General features: G+C 37.6%; 3 protein-coding genes across 3 annotated transcripts; 2 read left to right on the top strand and 1 right to left on the bottom strand.

Annotated features, from left to right (window-relative positions):
* Positions 1-1,144: 1,144 nt before the first annotated feature.
* si:ch211-1a19.3 (uncharacterized) lies at positions 1,145-5,883 on the bottom strand. The gene is made up of 5 exons (XM_026927865.3): positions 5,426-5,883; positions 4,571-4,667; positions 3,402-3,555; positions 3,136-3,248; positions 1,145-3,005 (listed from the first exon to the last, which is right to left on the bottom strand). Coding segments are annotated over exons 1-5 (690 nt in total). The 5' UTR covers positions 5,750-5,883; the 3' UTR covers positions 1,145-3,003.
* Positions 5,884-11,502: 5,619 nt separating this feature from the next.
* Positions 11,503-12,872, top strand: sid1 (secreted immunoglobulin domain 1). The gene is made up of 2 exons (XM_034308874.2): positions 11,503-11,645; positions 12,229-12,872. Exons 1-2 carry the CDS (start codon positions 11,597-11,599, stop codon positions 12,561-12,563), a joined length of 384 nt encoding a protein of 127 aa, XP_034164765.2. The 5' UTR covers positions 11,503-11,596; the 3' UTR covers positions 12,564-12,872.
* Positions 12,873-14,377: 1,505 nt separating this feature from the next.
* On the top strand, positions 14,378-17,734 carry si:ch211-1a19.2 (uncharacterized protein LOC100142650 homolog). The gene is made up of 3 exons (XM_034308861.2): positions 14,378-14,541; positions 14,631-14,716; positions 15,582-17,734. Exons 1-3 carry the CDS (start codon positions 14,501-14,503, stop codon positions 15,920-15,922), a joined length of 468 nt encoding a protein of 155 aa, XP_034164752.1. The 5' UTR covers positions 14,378-14,500; the 3' UTR covers positions 15,923-17,734.
* The last annotated feature ends 287 nt before the right edge of the window (positions 17,735-18,021 follow it).

Genomic DNA, 18,021 nt, shown 5'->3' on the forward strand with positions numbered 1-18,021 from the left:
TATTTATACAAGTCCCTTTATATTCCACATCTGAATTTAAAAGTAACCTGGTCTGACCAGAGCTATAGTTCACTATTTTCTCCCTTAAATATACACTCATTGTCCACTTTATTATGAGCACTTGTACACCTGCACATTCATGCAGTTATCTAATCAGCCAATCATGCGGCAGCAGCTCAATGCAAAAGATCATGCAGATACAGGTCAAGAGCTTTAGTTAATGTTCACATCAAACATCAGAATGAAGAAAAAGTGTGATCTCTGTGACTTTGATCGTGGCAAGGTTGTTGGTGCCAGGTGGGCTGGTTTGAGTATTTCAGAGACTGCTGCTCTTCTGGGATTTTCAAACACTAGAGTTTACAAAGAATCGTGTGAAAAACAAAGAAAACATTAAGTGAGTGACAGTTCTGTGGGTGGAAATGCCTTGTTGATAAGAGAGGTCAGAGGAAAATGGCCATATTGTTTCTAGCTGCCAGGAAGGATATAGTAACTCAAATAATCACTCTTTACAACCGTGGTGAGCAGAAAAGCATCTCAGAACACACAAAACATCAAACCTTGTGGTGGATAGGCAACAACAGCAGAAAACAACATTAGGTTCCACTCCTGTCAGCCAAGAACAGGAATCTGAGGCTATCATGGGCACAGACTCATCGAAACTGGGCAGTTGAAGATTAGAAAAAAAATCACCTGGTCTTTTTCCAGTCTTCAGCTGTCCGGTCTGTGAGAGCAGTTTCTGAATTGCTCAAACCAGACCATCTGGCACCAACAACCATGCCACAGTTAAAGTCACAGAGATCACATTTTTCCCCATTCTGATGTTTTATGTGAACATTAACTGAAGCTCTTGACCTGTATCTGCATGAATTTATACATTGCACTGCTGCCACATGATGGGCTGATTGGATAACTGCATAAATGAGCAGTTGTACAGGTGTTCCTATTAAAGTGACTGGTGAGCGTTTTAGAGCGCAAAACCAGTGTAATGGTAAACCTCTAAGTGATTTGTTTAGCATTGTCTAAAAGTTATTACTATACTTGAATCTCATTAGTTGTCTTAATCATGCCCTTCTTATAGGCTACTACTCAACAAGAGATGACTGCATATTCAAGTGGTTGCAAGGACAAACTCGAAGACTTAAAATAGTTTAGTTTTTAAAAATTTATTGCAACAGTATTTCCAATACACTCATACCTGCCAGTGCTCTCATTTTCTGTGATCACTTCCATATTTTTCCTTCTCATGGCATCCAAACCAAACAACAGTTACTAAGCCTTATCATGTGTGGGCTAATTTGAGCTACAGCCCAACTCACTTCTGGGAAGTGTCCGATTTTGACAGTACTTTATTTGTTTTGTTACAGGAATAACTTAAAAGGAGGTTCCAATCTTCAGTATATTTTGGCATATTTTGCAGGTGGAAAGAGGACAACATTTTAAGTAAAATACCATCACTACATCAATACAATTACAAATGTGAATTAGACCTGTAGATCACCAAGCCACACACTGCTTGATGACAGTGTTGTTAGAATAAATCTCTTGCAGTTGGTGGCCAAATGTAAGCCAGGCCAAATATAGTCAGAGATATTCAGTACGCAGCCTAACAAATTCAGCACTTACACTTGCACTTTACTGGGGGCTCATGACGTGAAAAGTAGTTCAATTTGATCAAAATATATTGGTTAAAAGTTAAAAGTTCTGTCTTGGGTCTATGCACAGTCAGCCTAATTGTTACCTTTTTTTCTAAGTGATAAGTGTTCATGAGTTAGGCTTACGGTGGGTACATAGTAATCACATTCCAGCTCTTCATATTAAATGATGCCAGTGTTCATAAAGTTATGAGACTGTTTAAAGGAAATGGGTGAATCCACTTCGGTCAAACTCAAATGTGCGTCGTTTTTGTACGAGTAAATCTGAATTTAAAAAAGAAGCTCTGGAGTGATATTTGCTTTAATGAATGGCACTATTTGTGCTATGTTTCCTGTCATGAATAGCTAGGTTTAGTTTCTTCTGCTGCAGGCCACGCTGCAAGAAGACCAGTTTCAGAAAACTGCTTAAGTTTAGTCTAACCTTTGTTAGGTGGTGCCAAATGAGCAAATGAGTTTCACAGATTGGTCAATGAATTTAAAGAATCGTCATAGCATATAGGGTAATCCTTAGAGTAACATTTTTTTTGCAAGATAAAGAAGCAAACAAAGATCAGAGAAAGACAATACAGGCTATGTTAGACATGTAACAGGCAAAAACATTGCTGCTGTTAAGTTTTGTTGACAGTGCAAACGCAACAGGCTTTAAGTCGAGATCAGACCAAATGACCAAAATGTGCATGTGTATCATCTAAGGCCAGCCCACAACTTTGTTTTTTTTTTTTTTTTTTGGTAAAATACATTAGTAGTGCAACATTATTTTTTGCGTAAAGTCAGAAATTATCAAAATAATAGATAATACAGTTTAAGATGATATTTTTTTTTGTCCTAATCCAGTAATCAATAAGAGATAAGCAGAAACACATCAGTCTAATGAAGTTCAAACAGTGGTAGCTGAGAGATATTTGAAATATGTTATATGCCAGAATATTTTAGCAGGTTTTAACTCCTCAGCAGTCAACAAAATCTATTTCTCACTTGGAGAGACACCTTTCTGATAATGTTCTCATAAATTAATAGCCAAAACTCCAGACTATATTTAAATTTAAGGAGAAAAAAAAAAAAAGGATTAATGCTGAATGCTTATTTGACTTAAAAAAAACCATTTTGTTTATATCACTGGAACAAAAAAACACATCTTATTATATTCCCCTAAAAGATAAATAACTCTTGCAGGAATATCCTTATTTTGTGACCTTAACATCCTGTTTGTTTTACAGCAGTGATTTTTCCATACAAAAGTAATGTGTGCTTCAAGTCCAGGTTAACTGCACACGTCATACTGGTGTCTTGACACAGTGTTGTACTGAAATATGTATCCAATTATCTTATTCAAACTCTCTCTTCAGCTCCGCTCTGAAATGAAAGCAAAAAAAACAAAACAAAAAAACCTTCAACAAAGAGGCCATGTAACATTTAGCCTTATCAGTCAAGTTATATGAACAAGCTCAAAATAAAAACTCGTAATCATCCTCTGAGTACTTACATGGTATTAAAAGAAAGCTGATGCACAAAAGCCCGACTAGGAAAACACCACTTCTAGGTCCAGGGGGTCCATCATTTTTGGATGAAGTTTGGGGTGTGCTTTTGCACTTGTCTCTGCAATCAAGCATGAAACATGAAATTTCACATCCTCAGCCAGCAGATGTTTTATTTTGTCTGACAAATGTTTCAGCCAAAATTCTTCCCATTCCAGTAATGAAACTTGACCTGAATTATGACGAAGCATATAAAATATGAAATATGACTCACAGTTGCTTCTGTAAGAACTGCTTGCTGGACTGGCAGCCCTGCGTTTGCTTCTCAGCTGTAGTTTGAAGAATCTCAGCAGCCTTCTGCAAGTTCGTGCATGACTCCAGGTCAATGAGCGTCTGGGTCAGATTATGCCGCAGTAGTTCAATCACGTCTAAAATGAAATCGCAGAGCAACATGCAACTCATATAAATATGACTCCTTTATGTTAGGATGGATTTCCAGACTCGTGTAAACAAGCGCACAGCACTAAAACAGAGGCAACAACATGCAAAAATGTTAACAATCTTTGAACACCAACAGCAACCATCTTCTGTGAAAATATAAAATATAATTCTATTGTCTTATAAGGCTATGTCTTGCCAGAGAACAATGTTTCGGCGTGTTTCAGGCCTCCATGATGTCACTTGGCTATTTTGGGTAACACCGTGCAGAAGTGGAGGTCCTGTTCACATCAACAATGTTTTATGTTTGGCACAGGTTTGCTAATTAAGTAATGCATGAAACCGCATCCTGTTTTTGGATCACATTTTCCTCATGTTTTCCATGTTTAGTAGAGATGGTGAGTGTATGGCTGATTTCATTCACCACTTGCAGCTCTCTCCCTTTCTCTTATTATCATGTGCTTATCTCTTACTTTTAGCAGCAAATCATTTCCTGTGGTTTAGTTTCACAGGAAATATGTTTATAAAAAAAAAAAAGAAAAAAAAAAAGAAAGATCAGATTTGGCCGTGCAGCTTGTAATATGAATTTCACTCTTTATTCTGAAGTTGAAACTCCCTTTTTAAAGATTTTAAAGGATGGAGTGAAACTAGGAATTGCCAAACAAATTTCCAAAACAAAATTCCTCATATAGTCATAGTTACTCTATCCCAGAGCACAGACAGACAGTGTTGGCCTTATCTGGGCAAAGTATGAACAATTTGACCTATTACTAAAAAAAGATTTTCGTTGAAACTCAAATCAGTGTTAACATCACATTTTCAATATTACAATCCAACATTTCATGTTAAACTGCATTACTGACAAATCGGGCCTATTTGTTTTCTTTTCTCGGTTTCTATGGCTACATGGGAGAAAAGCCTCTAAGAATATCGTCAGTAGGAGAGTGTTCCTTTCACGGCAGCCTGGAATGGGAGGGGGGAAAAAACTGACTTGAATTTTCCTACCTTGCTGCTGTGTGATATTCGCAGTTAGGTTGGCCTCAATGGCTTTGTGCAGATCAATCTCTTCCATTAGCACAGTGATGTTGGCATTCAGCATGTCCTGAAACACACATGCACACATGAGATGGAAGTTAATTAACTGAGTTCATGGGTTCATGAGTTAGGGAAGAGTCGGCAGCTTTGGCTCTGGATAGTAGCATTGTGATGTTAAGGAGTGTTTCACATTGCAAGAGGGTGTGAGCGCTTAGTGCCTATGGGATCTCTGAGTGTCAGAAATGACCTGGGACCTCTGATACATAACTGTGAATGCCAGTGCAGTCCTTTTAACCCCTTAAAGTCACAGCTTATTACTCAGATATTCATGCTAAAGCATCTTATTCAGTAACAACTAATGAAATGAACAGGAGAGTGAAGAGTGCCAGTGGGTTTATGAGGTTACAGTAAAATGATACAGTATGAGGTTCTATAAATTAATATCGCTGTAGAATTTAATTATACTCTTATTGTTTGTGTTTAGCGCTTAGTTGTTCAATTTTATGATTTTCTGTTCATTTATTTACTTTTAAATGTAATTAATGTGAGTGTTCTTCCTGTAATTTTTTTTTTTGTTGTTGTATTTTTACGTATCACAGTCCACTAAGTGTTAAAAGCTCTTTTTGCCTCTTCTTGCACAATCTGGGACAAACATTTCATAATGCAGGTTTATTTTTCAGGAATAGCACAGCTTGTCCGTTTTAAAATATCGAATTCATTTCAACTACACGTTATAGAAAGCACTTAAAAACACCCCAAGGGCAAGATAATCCACCTGAGTGACCATTGTTCAAGCCTTAATAACCACAAGACAGAAATACTTACAGTGTGCTTCAGACAAGAGTCCAGAGACTGATTGAGCTTTTGCAGTTGGTCTTTCAGCTGGTCTATGCGAGTCAGCAACAGGCTCTGGTTGGTGCGGCCCTGCCTCGCCAGCTCTTCCAATGCATGCCGGTCCTTGGTCCATACTTCTTTTTCCTCAGCAAACTTTTCCTTGAGGGTCTTCAGGTTGGCGTTGCACTCACTGGCCCCCTTCAAGTCAGGTGAGGTGGCCCACACCACTATGATGATGAGTGAAATGATCGACCAAAGTGCCAGCAAAATGACGACAATTTTGCGCATCGCGTGTGACGATTTGGAGCCAGCCATCCTGATAAAGAGCTGGTCGAATAAAATCCCAGCAATACCAAAAAGTCCAGTCAGAGCTGAAAGTCTCGAAGAGGGTGTGTGTGTGTGAGAGAGAGTGTTTGAGGCAGAGGCTGGCTGCTGTGGAGGGAGGTTTATAAGGGCTGGACTTCCCCCTTAAACTTCTGCCTACTGCTGGGCAGGGAAAGAGGTGTGGCCATGCTCCTGGTGGTGGGGTGTGTGCCCGGGAAAACCTGCTCATACCATTCCTCCTTATCCTTATGTGAGGATCCTTATCCCTTGAGAGGATGTACAGCTCAAAGGCAGAGCAATGAGGATCTCCTTATAACATTTCATTTGGAAAGTGAAAGTTAAAGACACTCTTGATTTCCACAGAAAGGGTTCGACTGTGCATATGTTTCAGATTCCATTTCTCAGTCTCAGGGAGTGCTCTGGCAGGTTTCCCAGCTCCAGCATTGGGACAAGAAGCCTGCTGGAGAGAGGAAAGTAGCGCAGCTTGTTTGTTCCGTTAACTATGTCTTGTTTAGGGCACTTTCATAAGACCACTAGAGCAGGAGCCACTCACTGTTTCCAGACGCCATGCCAGGTTTTGAGAGGAGGCAGGCACACACACACACACACACACACACACACAGGGTCTCCACCCTGTACAGCCATTCCTTTAACTGCCATGCTAAAAGGCGTTGGTCTGGATTCCTCCCCCTGCATCTCTAAAGAGCAAAAGTGAGAGAGGGGAAAAAACAAAACAAAAAAAAACAAAACAGGGGATTTCATGATTTGAGATGGAATTTTGGGGGAGTTTTCTAATACAAAAACTTAATCTAAATCCAAAGTTAAATGCTAAAAGATTGTATAATCAAATTTACACCATAAACTTGCATCTTATCATTCAGTTATGCATCTTAAAACATACAATATTAGTAACTACTGTGAATTCAGTGTGAAGAATGTAAGTTGAAAAGGAGTTAAAAATACAAATGTGGATAGGAAACCATTACTATGTCATGTTGAAAGTGAACATCATTTTTCCATGCAACAAGTAAGCCTAACTCAGTCATCAAGAGCGACCGTTTTATCCTGGACAGAGTCGTGGTTGCTCCAAAGCCAAAGACAGGAACACTGCTGAACGAAGTTGGGAATACATCCTGGATGGGAATGACATTCATCGCAGGGCAGATTACAAAATGATCGTTTACCCATTACACTTTCACAAAAGAGATTTCCGGTTTCTTATGTGGTCCATCAGTCTTGCATTGAGGACAGTCTTGCTTTGTGTAGTCTCAGCCTCAAGTTTGTACATGGTCTATACCAAATTCCAAGAGCACCCTCTTCTGGTTCACACATTACTCAGCCGTTCTTCAACATGCTGGAATCCAGCACTGGACTCACTTAAACTGTGAGTCACTGAGCATGATTATATAATGATGATGGATAGCAGTTCATACCATAAATTTAAATCCTTAAAGCAATTGAGTAAAACATGCCTTTGAAGTTTTAAGATTTGAAAGTGCAACTTTTTTGTTTTTAGGAATTTTGGCAAAACAGTGGTATTCTTTGTTTCTTGGCCTCTGATATTTCTTGATATATGACTGTGTTGTGTTCCCTTAAAGATTTTTAATATCAGATTAATCAGATTTATTTTTGGAATACTGTATTTACTCAGGTGTTTTTACTAATTAAGAATATGAGAAGAAATGTAAATATAGGGAAAATTATTTGTAAACACATTAAATGAAGCAATGTATAGAGCCATTAAATGCACTGCTTTTATCTCCCACATTTTCTCCTTTATGGTCTTGCCATTTCTCACCCACTAGCTAACTCTCCCCTATCACATGACACCTACCAACCTAAGGGAACGTGCTTCCTCTGAGTCACAGGAAGCCAACATTTGCATATTTTCAAACTGCTGCTCATGCTGTGTCAGCAGCATACACACGGAGGAAAACGCTATCTGCCCTCTTCTGCATACAAGAGCTCACAGACACCCACGACTGGCTAGTCTCATTCTGATTGACAGGAAGGAGAAAGGATATCATCCCTCCTACCCAGAGCGCACAGCCAATTTTGCTGGCTGGTCTCCTGGAAATAAATTGTTGTGGCATTGTTAGGATTTGAACTCATGGTATTCCCAACTAAAGCGAAAGCTTTTCTGCTGTGCCACTCTGGAGTATTAAATGTGTTCCTAGAAAACAAATAAAGGCAAAAACCCTATACTTTCTCATAGATGTGCTAAAAATATCAATTTTAAATAAAAAAATTTACTAGTTGTGTGTCTAGATAAGGAAAATTAATTTTGTTACTGTTCACACAACCGATATATTATCGTATTTACCAGGTTTCATTAAGTCATAAAGACAATGGGCCTCATTTATCAATCACTTAGTAAAGTTCTGTATACAGTTTTCATAGGTAAAACAGAACTAAAAAGAACTGCCAGATTTACAAATGTTTTATTCATTCAGTCATTCATCTACACTATATAGCCAAATGTTTGTGGACACCTGACCATCACACCCATATGTGGTTCTTCCTCAATCTGTTGCCACAAAGTTGGACAAAAACAATTGTACAGAAAGTCATTGTATGCTATAGCTTTACAATTTCCCTTCGCTGGAAATAAGAGGCCCAAACCTGTTCCAGCATGATAATGCCCCTATGTACAAAGCGAGCTCCATGAAAACATGGTTTGCCAAAGTTGGAGTGAAAGAACTCGAGTACCTGCACAGATCCCTGACCTCAACCCCACTGAACACCTTTGGGATGAACTGGAACACCGACTGAACCCCAGACCTCCTCACCTGACATCTGTGCCTTACCTCACTAATGCTCTTGTGGCTGAATGAACACAAATCCCCACAGCCACGCTCCAACATCTAGTGGAAATCCTTCCCAACAGCAAAGGGGGACTAAATCTGGAATGGGATGTTCAAGAATCACATATGGGAGTGACGGTCAGGTGTCCACAAACTTTTAGCCATATAATGTATCTTCACTAACTGCTGTCCTAAATAGGTGAATCCAGAGCCTATCCCAAGTACACTGGGCACAAGGTGGGAATACACCCTGAATGGGACATCAGTCCATTACAAGGCAACATGCATGCACATATTCACACACTCATTCACCCCTAGGGTTTTAGCATTCACAATCCACTGACATTTTTTTGGGAGGTGGGAGGAAACCAGAGAACCTGGAGGAAACCTGCGCGGACACAGGGAATCATGCACAGAAACTCCACACAGACAGTAACAAGAGCTCAGGATCGAATCAGGGACCCGGAGCTATGAAGCAGCAACAATACTCATTAATTAATAGTACTATGTTACAGTGTTGAATATTAATACATTTCTTTAATTACATTTATAAGATTTTTAAAAATATTTTACTCCTTGCATTTTTATTTACACCTTCAGAGTACTTGTTACAAATTTCAAGGTCTCTTCTTCTCTAATCCAGCCACTAAACTGTACACTATATATCAGTAGAATGGGCTTCTGTGCATTTAATTTCCATTTATTTATGTTTAAGTTTATAAGTTAAGTTTTGTGTATAGCTATTCATGTTTGTCTGAAGATTGATAAGCCACAAGACTACAGTGTTGACCTTGAGGATGAGAGCCCTGACCATACCTCATAAAATATTTCAATAAACAGGAGTAAGCAAATACTCATATAAAATGAGGTGCCTTATTTGCCTCATGTCAAGCATGAACTGTTAGCAAAGTGTTAGCAACTGTTAGCAACTGTTAGACAAAGCATGTTAAGGTAAGTTGACGTTAATTTTCACTAATTTGCTAACATTAACTGGCTCTATTTAACTACATTCGCCTGTTTTCTTTGCTAATTCCAGGTTAGACTAGCATCAGTTCCAGTAGCTAACATTAGCTAGGCTAATTAGTCAAATTCTAGCTAATCGTGAATATCAGTTATTTAGAGGATATTTTACTTCTGATTAATTAGCACTTTAATTTCTATATCGAGAAGATTAGAGGCAAGGATGGATTCTTTCACCCCTTTTTTCATTGTATGTTCTCAAATCTAAACTCAAGGAGTCGTCTCATTTCATATCTTTCACATGAAATCACAGGAAGTTCAACAGCTAGCCTCTTGGAGTAGCCAGAACAACCTCGAGCTCAACGCTCTTAAAGCCACAGAGATGCACCTCGACTTCAGGAAACGCACATCTTCCCCCTTCCCACTCATCCTTACTCATTCATCAGTGAGCACTGTCAAGTTTCGTTCAAGTTTCTGGGAATTACGATCACATGGGATTTCATATGGGAGATGCATACATTATCCATCACCAAGAACGCTCAGCAAAGGATGTATTTCTTATGGCAGTTTGCAAAGTTCCATCTACACCAGGCTATACTGGTGCAATTCTATACTGCTACTATAGAAAGCATCCTTACATCTGCCACCACTATCTGGTTTGGTGCAGCCTCCTCTAGAGAAAAGAGGAAGCTGCAATGGACTATCAGGCCTGCTGATAAAATCATTGGTTGCAGTCTGAAGACATGTACATTACCAGAACAGAGGCCAGCAGGAAAAATCATCAGTGACAACTCCCACTTTGATAATTCCCTATTCCAAAAACTACCATCAGGAATGTGATTTCGCTCCCCGATAACAAAAACTGCATGCCATCCAAACAGCTTCTTTCCACTGCCAATTTCTATTATTAACCAGGCAGCATTCAGTAATCACTACAGTGCTGACCTGCCAGTAACAAGCAATCTGCACTAAATGTTTTTATGAACTATATATCATTACTATTATTTATTATATATCACAGTTAATTAATGCACCCTAACTGCATCCAGCTGCTATCTCTCCCTCCACTGTAATGCAAATTACAATTGATCCTACCATTTCAGCTTAAGGTGCAATATTTGTATATTATGTGGAATATTTGTATGATAATTGTGTTGTGTTGTCTGAGATGTGCGTGTTGAATGTATCGCGTTGTGACCAAACACCAAGAAAAATTCCTAATACATGTAAATGTAGATTATATGGTGAATAAAATGATTCTGATTCTGAAAACATGACCTACCATATTTCATCAGTTAAAAACTTACTACTTTAATACGTTTCACTTTTTAATACCTGAGTACATTTACAATAGCAACCTTTACTTTCACTTGAGTACATTTTTAGCTGGATACTTCCACTTTTAACCGAATAAGATTTCGATACTTTCACTTAAGTTGAATTTCTCAGTACTTTTCCACCCTTGCCAATACACCACTGTACTGCCTACAAAACGTCCAGTAAGGCCGATTTTCTTCAAGTGTGTATGGTGATAAATGCCAATTAGTCATAAATCACCAAGTGTATTCATGGCACAAATAAACAAATTAAATGTTTTGTAAATCTGCTGGTCATTTTTAGTTTAGTTTTGCCTATGAAATTTACACACAACTTTAGTAAAATAATGATAAATGAGGCCCACTGTCTTGATATATTTATCATTTGTCCCTATTATAGGTGACCTAAGAGATGCATTATAGTTAAGAAAATTACAAACTGAAAGATATAGCTTTCAATGCAATTAAAATGTTATTGAACGTCTTCCAGTTAGAAATCACACTGTTTGACGTTTCTATTTTTTATTTTTTTATTTTAATACATTTACAAAACATGAAAACCAAGTAAATACATTTTTTTTTCTAAATGCACTCTACTAAAAAAACTCATTGTGGTGGTTTCAGTTCCTTTTAGCCTACCCAATCAACCTGAGGGCTGTAAGAAACAGGCTATCACTAGTCAGTGAGATAATAGGTGTTGTCATGCAGACAGTCCATCCCATAAGCTCACATCACACAACCAGTTTGTGGAGCTCGAAATGATTCCTAAAGTTGCTCTGCTTTTCTTCTTCTGTATCACATTGCTCTGTGAGTACCTCATTTCTTCCTCTGATAATCACTGAGTAAACAAAATTGAAAAGTATATTAGATTGTGTTAATATTAGATCAGTATACATTTGTTATAATAATCCATTCATAATATGTTGCTGATCTAATGGTACAGTTCTCTTTAGCTGTTATCATTATGTAATGACTACTACATAATAGTAAGATCTGACAACTGATAAATAATATCATACATAAATCGAAACAGGAGTTTGATTTTATTTATGACTTTAGATTTTAGTTTTTGGTCTTGAATCCAGTTTCATTCTAAAGGCACTCTGTAATTGTGTCCCCATAGTGACATTTGGCTGGTCCTCATGAGGAAATTGGTTTTTAACAAACACTGCAACTCCTAAAAAGAAAAAAAAAAAAAAATAGCCTTAAGGTTTCCTTTTGGTTAGTGAGGTCAAGGTTAGGGTTAGATTTAGGTGCAGCATAGCAATAATTAGCTGCATTAATAATTATGTCATTGAAACGTCCTTACAAGGATAGTAAGACGTGTGTGTGTGTGTGTGTATGTGTATGTACATGCATGTGTGCATGTGTGTTCACACATGTGTTCTAGGCTTTTTATGGCAAAACACCACAGGCATCTTAGTGAAACGGGGCCAAAATATCACCCTCATCTGCCCACTGAAGACCAAAGAGAACATCGGGATAATGACCTGGTACAAGCAGAATCCTGGTCAAGGCGTTCACTTGCTGCTGAGCTACAACTTCACTGTGCCCCCGCATGTGCGCTACGCTGAAGGAATTAACACACGCAAGTATGTGGTGTTACCCCGGAACAGACCCAGAGCCCATCCTCGGTTACGGATCCTACGTGCTGAGGAAAATGACACAGCAACGTATTACTGTGGATATTCAGAAAAAGTAGAGGAAAAGAATAATAAGCCTTGAAAAAGAGATGTGTAAAGCTCTCTTTGTGTATGTGATTACAAAGGTCCTTAGGTTAGGCTGATTTTTTTTGTTAGCCATTATTTTTTGATACCCTTTATTTTGTCTTGAGACTTAACCTTTCATCATCCTCATATCATTATTTCCTCATATTATTATTTTCTTTCTTTTTTTCTTGCTTTTTTAAGACCAATAGACATCATTGATTTTATTGATTCATTGATCATTCATTGATTGATTGTTTTCGTTCAAAACAAACACTGTATTCTAGTGAAAAGACATTACATACAGTAATTAATAATAAAGTGTGCATGTAAACTTTTCTAGTGTGATTTCATCTAAAACAGACAAGGGGCAGCTTTTTGTTATGGTAAAGACCCATATATACACAAAAACTAAACTCTGAGGTCAGGAACTCATGGCTAATTGCGGCCATGATTGTACCACAAATGTAACCTATTCCTGTTCCATTTTCTCCTTTAAGTTAGCGAGCGCTTGGCATACAGTAACTATAAGATCATAGCAATTTTGCTTGCTAATAACCCAGTCATGTGAAATCTTTTAAACATTTCATTTTATATATCCTGCCTGATGAGTTCATGCTATTTAGAAGGACTATAATAGCATTTGCTGCTACAGTGAATTTCTAGCCAGAAAGTTATTTGCTCTAATATCCAACATTATGACATGAGTGTCAGTTTACATGTTATCACTACACCAAGTACTTTAGGAGATATTAGAAAATACATTTACATTTATGGCATTTGGCAGACGCCCTTATCCAGAGCGACTTACAATTATCTCATTTATACACCTGAGCAGTTGAGGGTTAAGGGCCTTGCTCAAGGGCCCAGCAGTGGCAGTTTGGTGGTACTGGGATTTGAACTATGTTCAAAATACAAATTGTACATACTGTAAACTGTATATACAAATATGTATATACTGTATATTTATAATTTGTCATGGGAAGGGGGAAAAATGACACACATGCACAAATGCTACTCTGTGAGTTACACAGCAACATCCTGTAAGTTCTTTGCAGAAGTAGTTATAGTGGGTGCATCTGGCTCAGCTACAATGCCAACAGCTCTTTCCTGTTTTTAACAGCTCCCAAGTGCACAACTGTCAAATGAGCTTGTTTTTAACTGTATAACTGTCAGGTGCCTTTGGAAAACACCAACCACAACCAAATAACACATAAACTTCATAGCCTGTCTCTACTGAACAAATCATTTTTATCAAAAAAATAATTCGAGTAATATCCAGGCAACAATCATATTGTATTCAGGATTCAAACTGCATTTAAATATCGCATATACATGTGTTTAGAAATGAATGCAGCGAAGGTTATCTACGTTTACATTGATAAATTTGAGTAATGCTTTAATTCAAGGTGGTTTACCAGAGACACAGAATGCAGTCCAATCATGCAGATTCAACTATTCAACAAGCTGGCAGTGATACAAGTGTCACAAAATGAATTTTCCATCAAATAATCGGAGACAAATACAAACAAGTTTATAGAATACAACTAAACACACATTCTGGACACAAAGTAGTCAGTGCAACTACAAATAACACAATTATACAAGTAAAAGAAAACTTTATTGAACTAAGGGGCATTAATTACATTTACATGAGAAATACACCAAAAGAACACACCTAGATATACAAACAAACACACACACGCACACACTCACTCAGAGAAAGAGTGCTAAGAATATCTTTTTGCAAATCAAAAAAAGGAGGAAAGCAGTCACATATTACTGGTTATGTTCAGTCAGAGTATATGTATGTCAGTTATTTAGGAGGCTGGACATGCAGTGGGCTGTGCAACATCTGATCATCCAAACACACACTCGGGATCTCTCGACATAACCACCACTACACGCCATAAGCACCTGAGTGTGCAGTGAGTGTACACTGAAGACACCCTGACAATGCGAGCGGAGACCCTGATTACAGGCTTACTTTTGCTGAGGTAAGGACTATTTTACATGCTCAAAACTGATCAGTTTAAATCTCTCAAGCTTCTTGCAGCTTGTGATGATCAGAATTTCTGTGTTTCAGAATTTCAGAATTTCACAGCTTAAGTGAAGGACAACTGGACCCTAAAATAATTTCATTTAGTCGAGGTGTTCACCTATTTGTTAAAGGTAAGTAATGTATATTTTTTATTACTCATTTATTTCCTTCATTGGTTTCACTTACAGCACAGGTCACATGAATTTCACATTTACACATGGTTTTTTGGACATGATGCACATGGCTTAGTTTTCACGTGTGATACATAGATACGATAGATTAAATTTCAAATCTGATTTTTTTACACATGATTTATTTATCTTACATGAGTATAAATAAATGAGTTACATGTGTAAATAAATGAGTTACATGAATCATTTATTTTTCCCATGCAACTTTTTCCCACATAATTCATTTATTTTCCCATGTGGATTTTGCACATTTAGAGCATGTGGCTTCATTTTTCAAATGTGATGCCCTCATAGGAATAATTATTTTCACAGGTAATTACATATTGCTCATGACATTTCACCTCTTCACCTTTGCAAGCTCAAAGCTTAACATGGCAAAATGCAGCTTCACGTGTCCAAGGTGGTATGGTGGCACAGCAGGTAGCATTTCCGCCTCACCGGTCCAGGGTCCCTAGGTTCAATCATGAGTTCAGGTTACTGTCTGTTTGGGGGTTTCTCTGGGTTATCTGGTTTTTTCCCACCTCCCAAAAACCTGCTAGTAGGTAGATTGGCTATGCTGAGTGTGTGTATGGTGTGCTTGCGATGGACTGGCGTCCCACCCAGGGTGTCATCTTGCTTCACACCCATTGCTCCTGGGATCCACTATGTCCCCAATTAGAATAAAGCAGTTACTGAAGACAAATGAAAGAATGATGGTTTAATTGATCTTCCAGTGAAATTGTGGTTCGTTCTCTATTTCTGCACATGCGTTTTGTGCCTATAGATTTTGGTCTTACCACAAATCATAAATTATTGTATCACGTAGGTATACATGTCAAGACTGTGGCTCCCAAACTACAGATCTTGCTACCCGCTGGACTTTGGATGGAGACGTGTGACGCCGCCATACTTACATGTATCATCACAGGATTACACACCAAACCAACACACATCACTTGGAAGATTAATAAGATCTCAGTGACACAAAACCACACCACGGCTGACATCTTCATGGAGTCTGATGGCACATTCACTGCTTTAGGGCTCTTTTACCCCACACCAGGTCATGAGCTGAAGAGCGATGACTTATACAGGTGTGAGGTTGAGCAAGGAGGAATAACTTACTATGAAGAAGTATGGCCATTTCACTGTGAACAGTCACTGTGACATCTTGTGGTTTTATATGATGCATTTTGGACTCGTTGGGTTGTTATATTTACTACTTATATGGATAGTACCATATAAAGACCCTATTCAGAGTTGCCAGGTCTGTGTTTTCCTGTGGAATTAGGTTACTTTCTATTCTGTAAATATTACATTAAATATATCGATTTATTCAAGCCTAATAAATGGATTTAAAAATACATACACTCTTACGTATGTTGGTGGGAAAAGACTGCTTCTATTGTATGAATGTGCTGTTATGTGTCAGTAAATTGATTTACTCAAAGGTATTCTTTATAATAATACCTGTAATAATATGTATGTGATAATGTAATAATATAAGACCATTTGAAGACCTTTAGGATATAATGTGTAGTTTGAGTACTGCTTCATTTAAAATATATCGTAAAATGTTAATGGAAATATCACAATATGCACTGACCATCCTGTTTAATATGAACACCTACAGTATATGTTCACCTGTTCATTCATGCAGTTATCCTGCTTTTTTCCCAATCTTCAACTGTCCAGTTTGGGTGAGCCTGTTGCCGCTTGACATGTTGTTTGTTCTGAGATGCTTTTCTGTTCACCACGGTTGTAAAGAGTGGTTATTTGAGTTACCATCACCTTCCTGGCATCTCGAACCAGTCTGACCATCAACTCTTCTCATCAACAAGGCTTTTCAAGCTGCAGTACTGCCACGCACTAGACATTTTTGGTTTGTTTTTTTTGCACCTTTGTGTGCATACTCTAGAGACTGTCGTGCATGAAAATCTATCAGTTTCTGAAATACTCGAATCAGTCTGTCTGGCACCAACAAACAAAGTCACTGAGATCATACAGTATTTTTCTCTCATTCTGATGTTTGATGTGAGCATTACCTGAAGCTCTTTACCTGTATCTACATGATTTTACATGTTGCGCTGCTGCCACATGATTGGCTCAATTGCATGAATAAACAGGTGCAGGTGTTCCTATTAAAATGAGTGTATTTAGCAATAGTCGTGATTTTATTGTTTAATATAAAGTTTTGGGTTTGTGTTGTGATAGTGGACTGTTTTTATTGACCACTGGGTTACTTTCTGAGCTAAAATAAAAATCCTTTGGGAAGGATTTATCATGCAGATTTGGCAACTGGTGACCATATTTAAAGGTTTATGTATGAGGTGAACCATAGGCTGTTTCATCCTTTTCTTTAAAAAGAAACATTATGCTAAAGATGTTATGATAGAAATGTGGACTGTGCAGTGAAATGCAGAGCATCAAAGCCTGTAAAAGTCTCTTGAAATGTTTTTTTTTAATTACTGTGCCAATAATTACATACATATTCATAAATATGTATAATATTTAAAGCTGTCTGGAAGATGTGTGCATGCTATGTAGTGACACACACCCATGAGAGAGGTCACAGACTCAAATATCTTCAAGCTGCAATGTGTCTGGCAGTGTGTAAAAAATATGTGTTCAATACATTATGTAATTATGCAGGGAGTCATAAATTGGTCATTGCATTGCTTTTTTTGTTTGTTTGTTTAAGCTGATAAAATGCACAGGATGTTTTAATGATATTCACAGACGTATTGCAATTTCTACAGTGAAATTCTGTACATAATACAATACATGCATTTTACTTTAAATTTACATGTAAATAGAACAGGCTTTAATTGTGAAATATGACACTATACTGTTAAAAAGAAACATCCCTACCTTAATTTTTACAGTAAGATTCCAGTAACCGCTACCTGATTTTATTGTAGATTTTAAAGCTTTCTTTTATGTGTACTATAAACCAATAAACGTTCTGCTGTATTGTAATTTCTGCTTTTATGGTAAATTTTTGTCAACCACAGCTGCCAGTTTTTTACTGTAAATTTTACAGTTTACTTTTAGGTTTACCGTAAACTAATGAACATTTGTACTGTATTTTTTACGGTAGATTTCTGGCAACCACAGCTGCCAGGTTTTAAATTTACCAGGATTTTTTTTTTTTTTTTTTTACATTGTAGGAGTGTACCTTAGACTTTTAGTCTCTGCTAGAGCTATGATTTTAATGCACTGAGTGACCCTCTTCTGATTTACAACAATGTTAACTGTTAGACATT

The sequence above is a fragment of the Pangasianodon hypophthalmus genome, chromosome 11 (genome assembly GCF_027358585.1).
Source record: "Pangasianodon hypophthalmus isolate fPanHyp1 chromosome 11, fPanHyp1.pri, whole genome shotgun sequence".
In the NCBI taxonomy this organism is placed as follows: domain Eukaryota; kingdom Metazoa; phylum Chordata; class Actinopteri; order Siluriformes; family Pangasiidae; genus Pangasianodon; species Pangasianodon hypophthalmus.

Coding starts and splice junctions, on each gene's coding strand:
- si:ch211-1a19.3 (XM_026927865.3), bottom strand. CDS start 5,749: ATGGCTGGCTCCAAATCGTCACACGCGATGCGCAAAATTGTCGTCATT. Junction 4,668..5,425: donor ACTCTTGTCTGAAGCACACT/GTAAGTATTTCT, acceptor TGTGTGTTTCAG/GACATGCTGAATGCCAACAT. Junction 3,556..4,570: donor GAATATCACACAGCAGCAAG/GTAGGAAAATTC, acceptor ATTTCATTTTAG/ACGTGATTGAACTACTGCGG.
- sid1 (XM_034308874.2), top strand. CDS start 11,597: ATGATTCCTAAAGTTGCTCTGCTTTTCTTCTTCTGTATCACATTGCTC. Junction 11,646..12,228: donor CTTCTGTATCACATTGCTCT/GTGAGTACCTCA, acceptor CATGTGTTCTAG/GCTTTTTATGGCAAAACACC.
- si:ch211-1a19.2 (XM_034308861.2), top strand. CDS start 14,501: ATGCGAGCGGAGACCCTGATTACAGGCTTACTTTTGCTGAG. Junction 14,542..14,630: donor ACAGGCTTACTTTTGCTGAG/GTAAGGACTATT, acceptor TCTGTGTTTCAG/AATTTCAGAATTTCACAGCT. Junction 14,717..15,581: donor TGTTCACCTATTTGTTAAAG/GTAAGTAATGTA, acceptor TGTATCACGTAG/GTATACATGTCAAGACTGTG.